General features: G+C 42.4%; 1 protein-coding gene across 6 annotated transcripts in view; it reads right to left on the bottom strand.

Moving 5' to 3' along the window:
• Positions 1-15,022, bottom strand: part of LOC308332614 (calcium-activated potassium channel subunit alpha-1a-like) — a 123,590-nt gene that overhangs the window by 68,538 nt on the left and 40,030 nt on the right. For all 6 annotated transcript variants that reach the window (XM_080788592.1, XM_080788593.1, XM_080788594.1 and 3 more), the window contains exon 3: positions 5,502-5,563. In XM_080788592.1, coding sequence (XP_080644718.1) covers positions 5,502-5,563 — 62 coding nt within the window. The remainder of the gene's footprint in view (positions 1-5,501; positions 5,564-15,022) is intronic.

Genomic DNA, 15,022 nt, shown 5'->3' with positions numbered 1-15,022 from the left:
AGTGAAAGTATTGAAATTTTTTAAGTGGTGCAACCACTTCCTTAAGTAGCTGTGTGTAGCTTTTTGTGGCTGCCTAACACACATACATATTAGCTGTATATATGTGTGTGGTTTGGTCCTGGGGATTTTGTCCTTCAGTGCTAAATTATATTGGACAAAAAAGGTTGACCTCAAAGTTGAGACCCAGCACTGGAGCCAACCATAGCCAACAGTGGTACTGCCGGCATGACTACCGGGTGCTTCAAACGCCATTGAGAAACTTCCATTGGAATGAATTGCAGGAGGTAGAGCTGTCCGCCCTCTAGATAGATTATAACTCTAAGGCCCTGACCAACCTGTAGGAGTCACTAGTACAGCGACAGAGATCTCCCTCCCTGTCTGGCCAATTGTTTTGTTGGAGGAGCAGAGCACCTGGTCAAGCCACACCCCTAGGGCAGGAACATTACCCCTGCACTTTACCCCACCTCCACTTTTATGGTGTAGGACGGCAATTCACCCTTTGGGAAGTCACTACTCTATTTTTGCCAAGTTAGCTCAATTGGTACAGCACTCGCCTTTGAATCTCAAGGAGAGTGCTTTGATCCTGGAAGCCACTCCGTGTATAAGAGTAACACGCAGGGCTTGGCCATGGGAGGTAATGTAAGTACTGGGAGCTGACCATACACTGTAGGTGTGCATGGTTGCTCCAGTCAGCAATACATTTTCCAGGGCTCCTTGCTACTTACTATACTATACTAACACTAGTATAATTATATCTAACTAAAATTAATTACTGCATTGCTAAATGCAGTAATTAATTACAATTACAATTAATTACAATTTAGGCATTTAGCAGACGCTCTTAATCCAGAGCGATTTACATTAAGCAAGAACAAAAAAGCATGGGAATACATCACATAAAAAGCATTTATCATGAAACGTGTGTAAGCTACAACAGAGGTTCTCAACCGTTTTGGCTTTGACCATGTCTCGCTAGAACCCCAAAATACAATAACCTTAATAATAGAGAAAATACATCATGAATAAATACTGAAACCAGATATAATCGTTAAGGAACGTTTATGCATGTGCATAGGCCATCATGTGTGACGTGATGTAACTGCAGCTTTACGGAGGGAAAAGTCATTTTCTTGGTCAAGTGACAAGGAAAACATCCTGCTGAGTGTTTAAGTTTGACTGGGCAATACCCCGTTATCGCACTTCTCTAACGTTGTTGACAGTTCCCACAAGTTTCCTGGTAGAGCCCGACTGACCGCACATTTTTGGGTCCGCTGCCGATCCTGATTTTGGAGTCGTAGAATTCCGATTAGTGATGTTTTGAGTGGTGTTTTGTAAAATAAATAATGATAATGAGGATTTTCTAATCTAATTTGAAAAACTTGATTAAAGTTTCCATTTGACGTTTCACCTATAAGCATAATAATAATAGCATCAAATAATAAACACAAATAACTTTTTTATAGATGAAAAATAAATGCATACACCTTAATCAATTTAAAGCGGAACTGTATATATTATATACATATTATATAATATATATATTAATAAAATGTAATTATGTCCAATCTGTATGGTAGGGTATGTTAATACAATATAACTTATGAAATCAAAGGTCATGTCTCACCTAGACACAGGATCTGACACGCCTAAAATATGGATTCCAGGTTGAAAGTTTTAAACATAATAATAATGGCCGATATATGACTTCCTGGTATCTCGCATTGAGCTGACCGCCATCACAATACGATGGTCGGGCATGTTATGCAGGCCTCACACAGGTCAGGACTAATTACAGGAAGGGCTCTATCCGTTACAAGCCCATTGTTACCGACGAGGCACGCAAGAGAGCAACTAACTGGTTTCTCTTTGCCACCACGGATCAGGCTCATTGGAGGACAACAGGTAGTGCAAAAACACTCCTTGAATAATAGAAGGACCTGCAAAGGTCTGCTATTAAGACGAGAAACAGGACAAAGGTCCTCCAGGGTGACAGGGTTTTTTCTTCATGTTTTCTTTTTGTGTGACCTGTTCTTTTTGTTAATTTTTTTGTTTTGTTTTTTTAAGAGATTGAGAAAGTGATATGATTATGTGTACATTGTCAATAATTATTAAAAAGAAGAAGAATGGAGGAAATACAATAAACAGCCCTAATTAGCAGTGGTGTAAAAAGTACTCATATAAGTATCAATAACTGCAAGTATCAATACTGCAATGTAGAAATACTCAGTTACAAGTAAAAGTCCGGAATTAAAAGTTTACTTGCGTGAAAGTACATAGGTAGGCCTATTGGTATCAAAATGTACTTAACATACCAAATGTAAAAGTACTCATTATGCAAAATGCAAGTAATGTACTGTATTAAAAGAATCATTTGAAAATAGACAATCTACAAGCTTGTAGATCTGCTTTCAAAAGGCCGGAATGCATATAGGGCTAGTAACTATAAGTAAAGTTTTCAAATAATTGTATTGTATACATTGTATATGTAGTGGAGTAGAAGTAAAAGTATTGGAAATACTCCAGTAAAGTACAAATACCTCAAAATTACACTTAGCCTAAGTACAGTACATAAGTAAATGCATTAGTTACTTTCCAACACTGCTAATTAGGTGCCGCTGTGTCTCCATTCTCCATCTGCCATCAGTGTGTATTTAACAAACAAAGCTGGTGCTCGTGGAGAAGGGAAATGGCCAGAGTGAGATCAAAGGTCATCCTTCATCAGGTGAAAAGGTATTGGACGACACTGCGAGCAGCATGGGAGCACGGAGTACAGATGGCACTACAGAGAGAGCCTGTACGGTGACTCCACCCATGGGGACATAATGAAATGAGACCACATGTCACAACAAGCCAAACAATAAAACACTCTATATGTCATCTTATGAAAGAACAACATAGTGCCTGGTAGTGCTGCACAATTCTTGCTCAAATGTGGATCTCGATTTTTCCTCCACACGAATTGAGATCGCGATGAAAAGGCGTGATGTCACGAGGCGTGACCATATATAGAGGCATGATGTCACGAGGCGTGACCATATATGGAGGCGTGGCCATATATGGAGGTGTCATCATGAGCTGTGGACAGCCAACTAGTGCTGCTCGATTCCTGCTCAAATTTAGAAATGAGATCACATACTGTAGGTGTCTGAATCTATAGTTTGCGTTCTTTTGCAGGGCTCTGGGAACGGAACACAGATCAATTTGAAACTCACTCTCTCTCTCTTTGTCCCTGGGCGCTTTGCAGTGTTTTGAGCTTGATAAAAAACAGCATACTGCAGCTTACGTTTCTACAAGGGTGTTCCACTTCCCCCAGCTTAATGAGTGAGGACGATTGTTCTGGAACCGGAACCTTTGCCTTTCCTGTCGCTTTGAGAGTCCAATCCTTTCTTTACCGAGATTAAGCCATTTTCATCTGTAAAGCGAGTCACTTGTCATCAGAAATCGCCTAGTAAACCCAGGGTAGAACTTTACCTGAATGGAGATCAGATGAAAATCCCACGTAACCCAGAGACAAAGTTTATCAGGACAGCACTTTATGTGCACGCATACTTGTCTCTAACGCGAATGAAAAACCGGTAAGAAATGTTCAATGTGAATTTCATTCCACAGTGTCAAAAGTACATGTATTTTGCCAATTGGGAGTTAATTTAGTTTTCAGAAATTGTCTGATATTGGAGCATCCTATTAATATAATAATTATGGCATGGAGCGGCAGTGGCTCAGGGGTAGAGTGCCGGATGGGAACGATGAGGTTCCCAGTTCTATCTCGGGCTACCCCAGAGTTGGTGTCGAAGTGTCTTTGAGCAAGATGCTGAAACCCTAATTGCTCCTGATGTGCAGGTTGGTGCCTTGCATGGTTTCCTCCGCCATCAGTGTATGAATGTGTGTATGAATGTGTGTATGAATGGGTGTATGAATGGGTGAATGCACAATCCACGTAAAGTGCTTTGGATAAAAGCGCTATATAAATGCACCATTTACGGCATAATTAGTAACATCACTTATATATCACTTACAGAGATGTGATTCAACCTGCATAATTTGAGATGAATTTTCAGTCTGTATGTGTCTGACTCTAGGCCACTGTGTTTCTTTCTTTCTCTCTTTCTCTCTTTCTTTTCTTTGTGTTTGTTTTCCAGCCACATTTCATTTGACTCCCCACCTATTCCCCAATGATCCACCAGATGGCCTCTGTTTCAGGTTATCCGAGTGCTCTCTCTCAGTCCCTGTAATTATGTTCTGTGTTTCTGGTTACCCGAATCGTCTCCGGAAACCTGTGTTTGACCTGTGCCTGTTATTTGGACTTTGGATAAGCTACCTGCTCCTTATTTGGATTACTCGTCTGTGTTGGATCGCTATTCTGGTTTTGACCTCTTCCAAAAACAAATTAAAACGTTCAAACATATAGCAAATCTACAAGTTCACATCATGTCGCGTCATGTGACACGTCATAAAATAGAACCTTGAGGTTCCCTGTACCACTCTTTGAGAAGCACTGGTCGTCAATGAAAAGGTTTGAGCACCACTGATTATAGTTTTTTAGAAAACTCTGCCTCCACTCTGCCCTCCATCCGGTGGCCTTAGGGACCTGGAGGCCAGTTTGAATACCAAATACGAGGCCCCCATATCACTCCCAACAATTACACAGCAACAACACCTCTCCTCATCCTGACGTCCGTCCCTTCACAATAAAGTGTCTACCCTTTACCTCCCAATTCCGCACATTTTACCCAGGTTATTATTAACAGGAAATAGGTGTAATTGTAATTTAACAGCACAGGAGAGAGCACGGCAGCGAGTGAGCGAGAGAGACAGGGAGGGAGAGAGAGAGAGAGAGAGAGAGAGAGAGAGAGAGAGAGAGAGAGAGAGAGAGAGAGAGAGAGAGAGAGAGAGAGAGAGAGAGAGAGAGAGGGGGGGGGGGGCCTCCGTGCAAGGGTGTGGATGCCGTTTCAATTGAAACGGTTGAAACATCACCACACAGATAAGTAAGGTATTCAACGTTATAAGTAGCCTGTCCTAGAGCAATGTCTCCAAACACTGTCAATGTCGATCGATCTGCAAGCTTGTATACAGGCTGTATCGATACTAGGTTTCTAGTAAACCAAAAACTTGACTAGAATAAAATTGCACATTATTTGAACATATACCGACATCAGACTGGACTTACCGAAATGTTATGGCCACAGTTCAAAATAAAACTGCTCAGGAGGCACTAATTGCAACTCTTTCACTCCATTTCTTATTTGTTATTGTTAATGTTATCATTTTCAAACGGTGGGTTGTCATTCGATCATTCATAGCTTCATGCTAGCAATGGCTTTTCTCTTGCCGTTTTCAAAGCAAAATGCTGTAGTCGGGTAAAGGGTACTTCAGAAATTAAGGGAAAGGTACCGAGGCTAAAAACACACCTAGAGGGTAGAAGAAGCTGAGATCTCACAGCTGGATAACTAAGCTTTAACATGGTCAGTGCATAATAGCAAGGTCGATAGAAATATACTTACTCAGAGGAATCTATGAAGTATATTACAAGGGCGCCGATGCTGAGAGCAAATACGAGCACCACCTGAAACAAACAAAAACAAACAAACACAAAATGCTCATTAAATAATTGATTTGAACATGTATTCTTGTATGTATACATTCTTAAAGAGCTTGATTCATAGTTGGAAAATATGCTCCTTGGAAATGTCTTACCACATTATAATTGAAAATACGTTTGCAAACATTACAGATACAAACTAACCTAAAGGTGCGTTCAGACTTGGATGGTTAGAGCGACGTGATTACATTAGTCAATGCAAAGACGAGAAGTTGTGCGACCTGGCGCAGCACAAACGGAGTGAACCGAGTGAATAAATATAGTCAGGTCTGAACGCAGCTTAAGTGTACATTCCCTGAATACACCAATCTATACAGTATTTAATTTGTTAGAATCAAAGTCTTCAGTGTACTGCTTTAAAAATAAAAATAAAAAAGTATGTTTGTTTGTATCATTGATTGAGCCTTTAAACCATAATGTTCTGTGCACAACTCTGTCATACGGTAAAATGTAAATCTGGCTTAATACAGACTCACAGACAACCTACTTTCCATTTTGGTGTTATAGGCCTATAATAGTAGATAACGTTATCAAACCAACAGAGTGCCAACTTCACAACTCTGGTGACACCTCTGTTGTTTTGATATTACATTTCAAAGCTCTAGTCTACAGGCACTAACAAGAGTGAGTCTCAACAATGGCCCTCCCTCTCTCTCACACACAAAGGATCCCTGGCTAATCCCTATAGTGGTTCAAGAAAGGCTTTAAAAGAAAATGTGAAAACATGTCTCTTCTCTACCTTGTATGCTTGCCATAAGCGTAACAATTTCAACTTAACTGTGCAAGAGTAAATATGAAATTAGGCTATGTGACATGACAAACTCAATCATACCCATGAGATCAATCTGACAGATAAACTGGTGTGTGTCACACACGCACACGCACACAGTATTTAATTTTCTGTTTATCATAACGTAATTTCATACTCAACATTCCCACATGTCAGTATTACAATAATATATTCTCCTTAACCCGTTTTATTCTCCATATTTTCTGTCAGAGTCCATGGTCATTATCAAACACTGTTTGCTAACTTAGCCGGCATAGTTAGAAATCAGTTGATCTTAACTTGTGCTACAGTTTGATATGCATATATCATTCATTTCATTTAATAAATGGGACAGAGACAATTGGTTGGTCAAACATACTTTTATTCCTTTCAAAGTCAAACCGTTTTAAGTTATCATTACTATATTGACACACTACTCACACCATCCTCATTTCCTGGTCAAAGTTTCACAAAAGAGTCACCACTGAATCCACTGCTCCTTTTATAGGTGGAGGATTCAAATTGGGTTGCACCATTTTACAGGGGTGCATGTGTCTGACAATGCATACTATTTAGTATGATTGCAAAGAGACGGGTTGTTTAAAACCTGGGTTGTTAATTACTTTAGGATTGACAAGGATACTGTAAAGGTTGGGAAATGTTTTCTGTGTTACATGTTCACTATATTTACAAGTGAATACTTTGGGGAAACCTGTCTCTAGACAGATGGTTTGGGCCACTATAGTCAGAGGCCTGGGTTTGAATGGACAGTGTTAGGACTTGCATTGTCCAGACTGGGTGCTTGAATTGAAGCATATATATAATGTAAGTTGGTTATTTTAATTTTTGGAAGTTATATTTTATTTTGGTGAAATAAATATTTTTCCTGATAAATTATTTTGAACATTATTTTTGGAAACCTTTTGAAGAAAATAAATCTTTGGAAACAATTGAGATTTTTGGTATGTGTACACACACACACACACACAAATTAGTAGATCAGTCACTCAGGTGGCCGCAGTGGTAAAAGTGCCTACCCACCACCACAGATGTTGTGGGTTCAAATCCACTGTGGTGCATCCAGCTTTGTCAAACGTCTATATGCGAACACAATTGGTCCGTGTTCGAGGGAAGGGAAGCTGGGTGGGGAGAGTGATATTTGGCACACTGGCAGATTCAAAGGTCCAGATACAAAGCATCACATCACATCATATTTGTAGCTTTGTATCTTGGCAGCTGAAGTTGAAACCAGCTCAACTGTTGTGTAGCTTTGTAGATTCTGTTGTAGATTTAGCAGTAGCTAGCTACAAACGTCGGATGCATCTTTGTAGCTTCACATGGCTGGCTTCCATTGAAAAAGAAGGGTAGACTGTGTCTTTGTACAGTGATCTGCCGGTGTGAACGCAGCAAGAGACTGCAAGGTAACAAACACCAGCGATGTCGAACAAACAGGAGTGGTCAGGTAACTCCCCCCGACAGATGAAACCCAATCACTGTGGAAGTACAGCACAGCAGCAAGTGTCAAAGTTAACTGGGATCAACTGTGTGTCAATTGAGAATTGAGGGGGGGGGGGGGGTGGCAGGTAACACCTAGAGTGGAGTAGACTCATGTCCCCGTCTCTCAATCATGCACACACGCACGCACACATGTACGCACACACACGCATGACATGCACGCACACCCCCCTTCCTGAGAGTTGTCAAGGCGATTAATTCTTGTGCTTACAGTGAGTGGGTTTTCTCTTTTTTATTGTATCTTTACACACACATGGCACACTAGCCTGAAAGAGCAGCCCTGTGCTTTTCTGGGGATAGAGGGGCGGATCCAACAAGCCCTGGAAACCGACGCGCACTTCCTATTAGTGCTGCACGATTCTTGCTCAAATGTGATCTTGATTTTCCTCCACAAGAATTGAGATCACACATCACGATTCTCACACGATTCAAACATTTTCCATGAGAATTTCCCCCCAAAAAAAACATATGAGTAACTCAATGAATTGGACAGCCAACTAGTGCTGCACGATTCTTCACAAAATGAGATTGCATATGCAGGTGTCTGAATCTACAGTGTAGATCTCCATCATTTTTCGATGAATTGTGCAGCACTAATTCCTATTGGTTCACCAACCTCTTTCCTGTTCCGGTTCAGTTTCTCATAGCTTAATTTCATTGGCTCAGCAGCCAATTTGGACCAAAAACATCAAATGAAGACACATGCTGGTGGTCTACATTCACCCATATGACTCTAGGCCAGGGGTTAGCAGAGACAACCTACACAGCTACCCCCTTTTTTAAACCTTGACTTGAAATTCTCTCGGGAGGTTCCTTCTTCAGGAAGTGCCCCTCCAGCTGAATCAAGTTCTCTTGATTAGGGTGCTGGGTATGAAAAACAGTTTGGAAAAGCACTCGCCGTCCTTGAGCAGAAACAGGAAACGGACACCATTCGTTGCCATGGTTACCGTCATGCCATTGTGTAACCTGTACAGTTATATTGCATTGCATCGTATGCGTTTGTGTGACATGTGGATTTCATTAATATGGACATTTAAAAGGAATTACAGCGTGACTGTCAAAAAGGACATTTCATATACATCCATGGTGTTTATAAATCATTGTGTTAAAAGGTGTTTTGTTTGTGTGGTTTCATTTATAGTTTTTCACGGTGGGGTAAATAAAGAGCCCTTGTGAACAATTGGAGCGTTGTCTATTCTGCATCAGATGAAGATTGTTTAGGAGCAGTTTAAGTATCATTTATTTGTAGGTCGCGGTTTCCATGCGGACACAGAGCAGGGCTGCACAGCAAGGCAATCGAGTTTAGATCGGCATAGACTCGCCCTTGAGGGCTTTATAAGCCACTTCCACTCAAGACTGAAGGGCCCTAGTGTGTGGAGAATTTAGAATTTGGATAATGACCAGCCTACATTGGGTGAGAAAAGTTAAGAGAGAGAGAGAGAGAGAGAGAGAGAGAGAGAGAGAGAGAGAGAGAGAGAGCATCACACATTTAACACGATGCACAACCTGGTTCCTTGTGACCTTAGCTGGCATTTAGTGCCAGCTAAGGACACAATGGCCATCCATAACAAGCAGGCAAAAGGTATCCATAATGAATGAGATGAGCACAACTCATTTCCATGATGTGAAATGTAATTGTCACCCGGCCGCTATTGATAGCGCCATGATGGGAAAACACCTCCATGCATTTTGTATGTGGCCTTCCTCTTTGAAACTTGAAAGCCGGTAAATCTCTCCGACTGGCTTGCGGTTATGGAACAGCAAAGCGACAGCCGCAGTGAGTGGCAAACAGGATGATGACAACAAATGAAACACAAAGTGGCACTACAAATCTATTAAGCTTTAGTAATGTATGTATATTTTGCTGACAGATGTACAGTATGTAAAGGGACACACACTTTTCCCCCCCAATGGCCCTCGCTGCATGCCGTTGACGTGTTTCACGTGTTTTTAGGTTTTTATTGATTCAGAATGGTCATATCCACCACCTACTGTAGCAGCGTCCCTGTCGCTAGGTAGCCTATAACGCTCTGCTACGCTGTGGTCCGGCAATAAAATGATTCCCCGCCGTTCCCCACCATTAATGGGTTAGTATAGTCTGAGCAGAATTAAGCAGGAATAAAACAGATCCCCACATGGAGGTTATCAAAAGCAGCAGCAGGAAGGGTGTCTGACCCGTGTCTGACCGCCTGGCCAGTGGCTCAGTCAGACTTATAACGCCAACCCTGCAGTGACAAAAACACTTAGCACCTTCACTCAGAACCAAAGTTTCCCCGATGCATCACACATATGGTGGCATGTTGTTATTTAGTGTCGTATACTGTACAAGAATGTCCAAACTACAGTATCTATTCTAAACCATGTGCTGCGTAAACAGCCTCCTGGGGGCTTGGTTTGTTCCGTCACACCTTCAGCACCCGTGGGGCGAGCAGCCTGGGATCAACGCTCCCTTCGGCGGAAGGCCAGAGATTTGTGTGGGCTCAGCTGAGCTCAGTCAAACGTTGCTTAGGAAAGCTTGTCTACTTTGTGCGGCTTCCATTTGGGTCCATGGCATGGCCTGGGATGGCCTGGGATTTCAACAAGGGGACCAGAGACCCTTCGTAGTCCTCAGAGTTGCTATAGGGGGGAGGTTCGCCAAGTCTTTGTGCGATAGGAAACTTTTTTACATTAACCACTTGAACCCTAGCATCCCTATTCTGGACGGAATATTAGCCAGAAATCGCAGATCTACAAGTCGACAACATGCCACGCTGAGACCCGTTGTGGGCATGTAGATCAGCTGTTTTTGGTGGAGAGGTTTGGTGTAGAGAGGGACAATAGAGCAGACAGGTCATGTTTACAAAGTACTATAGGGGTTTAATGAAGTGGATGAATGCAACATAATAGAAAAGATACTAATTCACAAACAGTGGTGTTCTGTCAAGTTATAGTGTATGACATTCAGTCAATCTTTTTCCAGATTACAAAGACAGATATGTTGTCTTGTCCAAGACTCAACTCAACCACACAAATATTAACCACACTAACACCATCACCCCCTTTCCTCCTGAGCATTCTCTGCTCAGCAAAGAGACTGAACCAGAGAGAGAGAGAGAGAGAGAGAGAGAGAGAGAGACAGAGACAGAGAAAACATTGCCAGTGCAAATAAGGTGTACTTTGTGTGTATTGTGAAAGACACCTTGGACATAATAAATGTCCTTGCTAACAAGCCTGGAATGGGAGAGATGCACTATGAACAGCTGCTCTAGCCTTTCACTGTGCTTGCAATGCTTCTTCTTTGCTTAAAACCCCAAGGTGATAACAGCACATTAGTACGTTTATGGCAAAAGCCATAAATTTGATCGACTGGAGCCACCACGCAGTGAACGTTTGAGACATTTACAGTGTCGTTACAGAGACCCCGTGACGTGTCCTCACTGGGCATAATATTTTAAGGCATAACTGCTGTTGGTTCTCTCCTTCGTGGGTCTATTTTTACACTCAGATTTAACCACTTAAGCCCTAATTTATACCTTTGCTATTTGAAAATAGCCGATCTGTGCAGCTGTGAGTTATTCGAAGACGGCGAACTGTGAGCTTGTAGATAGGCTATTTTCAAAGGGTTTTGAAAAGGCGAATCAAAGTTCTTTATAATTGCCACAATCACATGCCCAATGGCAGAGACGACAGGGACGATCCCGCGACAAGTGGGCGCATAACGGAGATCTGTCATTAACGCCAGGCTTTGCTTTTTAAAGAAACCAAACAAAGCTGCCGCCATGCTTTTACATACATGGCATTCCGGCGTTCCATAAACAGAGGAACGCACAACAGTGTCAGTGTCTAGGGTTTCACTATACTGTTGACAGCAGTTGTCACTCAGTGGATTCTATACATTTACAAGGTACAGTACAGCTGAGCCTATGCATCTTATACAGTATTTCCTAGAAACAAAATGGACCGACAATGTACGTAGCAGAGCAGTCCAGTGCTGAAGCATGTACAGGCTGCTTTCCAATTAAGACAAGCATGCTCTAAAGCTAGTTGTTGTCAAAAAGATCATTCTGAAGTTAGTCGTCTAGATCAGAACGCCGGTTCTCAACATCTGATCCGTCTAAATAGCCAGGGGACCCTTACGGGTCGGTAACGTTGTCCCGATCCGATCATTTATGATCGGAAATCGGGGCCGATCACCTCATATATAAATCATGATATTAGACTGGATATTGTGATATGGCATATGCGTTCTATAAAAATCGGATCGTGAAAATGTGGTATTGGCAGATGCTAAAAATCAAAGGATCGGAATCGGATCGGGAGCAAAAACAAAACCTGATCGGGACATCCCTACTTGAGTTGAGAGTATACAAATTGAACGCGTAACACAGATTTTACAGTGTCGATTTGTGAATCTAAGAGCTGGTGGTCCTCGGACCCGACACTCTTCCCGGTGTTTGTGCATGTGTGTCCATCTTTACTGTCATAATTACCACTGGACCAATCAGTGTTTGGCACACACCGTCAGTAGGCCAAATATTTGCGTGCATATTTCTCACATCTTGTGAATACATCTCAAATCAGAGGTAGGTTCGAGGCAGAAAGGTGCACAGACCTAAATAATAATACAAATAAATTATATTTATTTGTATAGCACCTTTCAAGCCATGAAATGCAGCTCAAAGTGCTTTACAGAGCAATAGAGAAAAAAATATAAAATAATAATAAAAGGCATAAAACAAGATTAAAATAATAGCAGTAAATAAGCCAATACAGTGAGGACATGAATAACAACAAAAGCAAGAGTGTAGAAGTAGGTCTTGAGCTGTGCTTTAAAAAATGTCTACAGAGGCTGCCTGTCAAAGGTATCGTGAGAGTTTGTTCCACACCGTCAGCCCATAGAAGCAGAAAGCTGCTTCACTGTGTTTTTTTGATTGAGCAGGCCAGCAGTGGAAGACCTGAGGGGGTGGTTTGGGACATATCTAGGCAGGGACTCATGTAGGTATCCTGAAAACACTTAAGACGCTACACCCCTGTCCAGCCTTGCCCAGCTGTCCCATGTACACAGATGTTGTTTCGGTTCTGTGACTACCTCCGACGGCGGCTCAAAGCTGGCACGAAATTGGCCCCCCGTCCCCATTCTGTCTCCGTACCTTATACAGAACAGTGAGGAGGAATGATGATCACAACATTCTGGCCGTGTAAAAGGGGCTTATACAGTACCAAGAGTGCTTTGACACTTCAGTGATTCTCAATCACCAACTTGTCCGAGGCAGGACCCCCCAACTCCGGGTCAGAGTGGTCTTAAAAAAACTCTTGACAACCGCGTCAGGGAACAGACATGTTTGTGGAAATGCCCGTGGCCTGGCCGTCAGTGTTTAAACATAGTTACAGTAAGTATCTTAAGTCACTTAAGGCAGTGGTTCTCAACCTGTGGGAAGGGACGCCCAGAAGGGTCCACACATGATTTGTTTTGGGAGGTCCCCAGATGACAGTGATGTGACAATTTAAGGCCCTTTTTAATACCGTAACCTTAAAAAAAAAGTGGGAAAATGAAATGAAAGAAACTACATGAAAAAAGACCATTGCTGCATCAAAAGTAATCAACCATCGATACTGTAACAAACTGGTCAAACATTGAAAGAGGCAAAGATTTTGAAAATAGCTGATCTACAAGCTCACAACGCCTCACAACGCGATGTGTTGTGAGCGGGGAGGTGTCCCAGGCTCCGAGGGGGGTTATAATATGATTAATTTGGGGGGTCACTACGTGTTTTTAGATATTTTAGTATTTCAAAGTGCCAGTGATGTCATGGACACTGGTCTCACTTCCTTCCTGGACTACATGTTGTCTCAGTAAGACTAACCTCTCCCTCTCCACAAGGTGGGGTGAGTGCAGCAAAGCATTATGGTCATTGTAGTAATCCAGCAGTGAGACCAATTGTGTCCATGACATCACAGACACTTTGAAATACTAAAATATCTAAAAACACAAATTACCCACATACAGTAACTAAGAACTAACCCTAACCCGATATAGCAACATTCCTTCCATTCAGAAAACTCTTAGGATTTAGAAGACGTTTAAGTGAGACAGCTGCAAAACCCCTCCAGAGCTCAGACTGTCATTTAGACTGAGAGGTTCCCACTGGTACTAGTACCACTGGTACTAGTACCAGTGGTACTAGTACCAGTGGTACTACTAGTACCAGTGGTACCACTAGTACCAGTGGTACCACTAGTACCACTGGTACCACTAGTACCACTGGTACCACTGGCGGTACTTGAGACCCCCTCTGGTGGTACACAGAGGAGTCGCCCAGAAAAGGAGAAAAAGACAAAAGTGGAATACTACAGGTATGGTTCTTCTGACCAAGCAATTGGTTGAAATAGGCTATCCAGCCGTGCTGAAATGAGCATGACAGCACACCTAGCCGTTAATAGAAGATTTGAGAACGGATTAATCACATTAGAAATATCACCAGTTGTGCCGATTAGAGCTTTGTCAGAGCAGCAGCATTATTATTGGCTTAGGAATGGAACAAAAAGGGCCTGTATTTTGACATCAGTTATTATGGTGGTACATGCCGGAGAGCCACATATTTTCTGAGGTGGTACTTCAGTATAAAAAGGTTGGGAACCAATCTACATCTGCCCCGGCCGTCCTCCTCGCACGCATGACAGTAAAGAAAAGCATGCATCGTAATGAGGCCCTGGCTGGATGGATGGATGGCATCATCTGAAAGCTGGCATCCTCCTCCAGCATGCTCTTAATATAACCACCCAGCATGTGTTTCATAAACACCTATTCTTCCGTAGCATCTGCTTGAATGACGAATTATGCTAGAATTGTGTGGGCCTATAATTAAAAAGGTAGACGGGGGAAGTACTATTATGGGGTGCCTGCCTGGTGGCGGTGGCACATACTGTAACATGATCCTTGTCGATCGGGAGTTGGAGTCTGATTGACTCGCGTTGACACACGCACACACACACACCATGGCTCAATGGTCCAGGCACCTTGGCTGGTAATCCAGTCTGGCAGTGTGCCGCGGGTTCGACTCCCGATCCCGACGGCCTTTACTGCATGTCTTCCCCCCATCTCTCTCCCCCTTTCCTGTCAGCCTATACTGTCTGTCCCTCCATAAAACATATAAAATAAA

Source organism: Protomyctophum bolini (assembly GCF_963924005.1).
Source record: "Protomyctophum bolini genome assembly, chromosome: 18".
Taxonomy (NCBI): domain Eukaryota; kingdom Metazoa; phylum Chordata; class Actinopteri; order Myctophiformes; family Myctophidae; genus Protomyctophum; species Protomyctophum bolini.
Note: the sequence above shows the minus strand (reverse complement) of the source record. Positions and strands in the feature narration are given on the sequence as shown.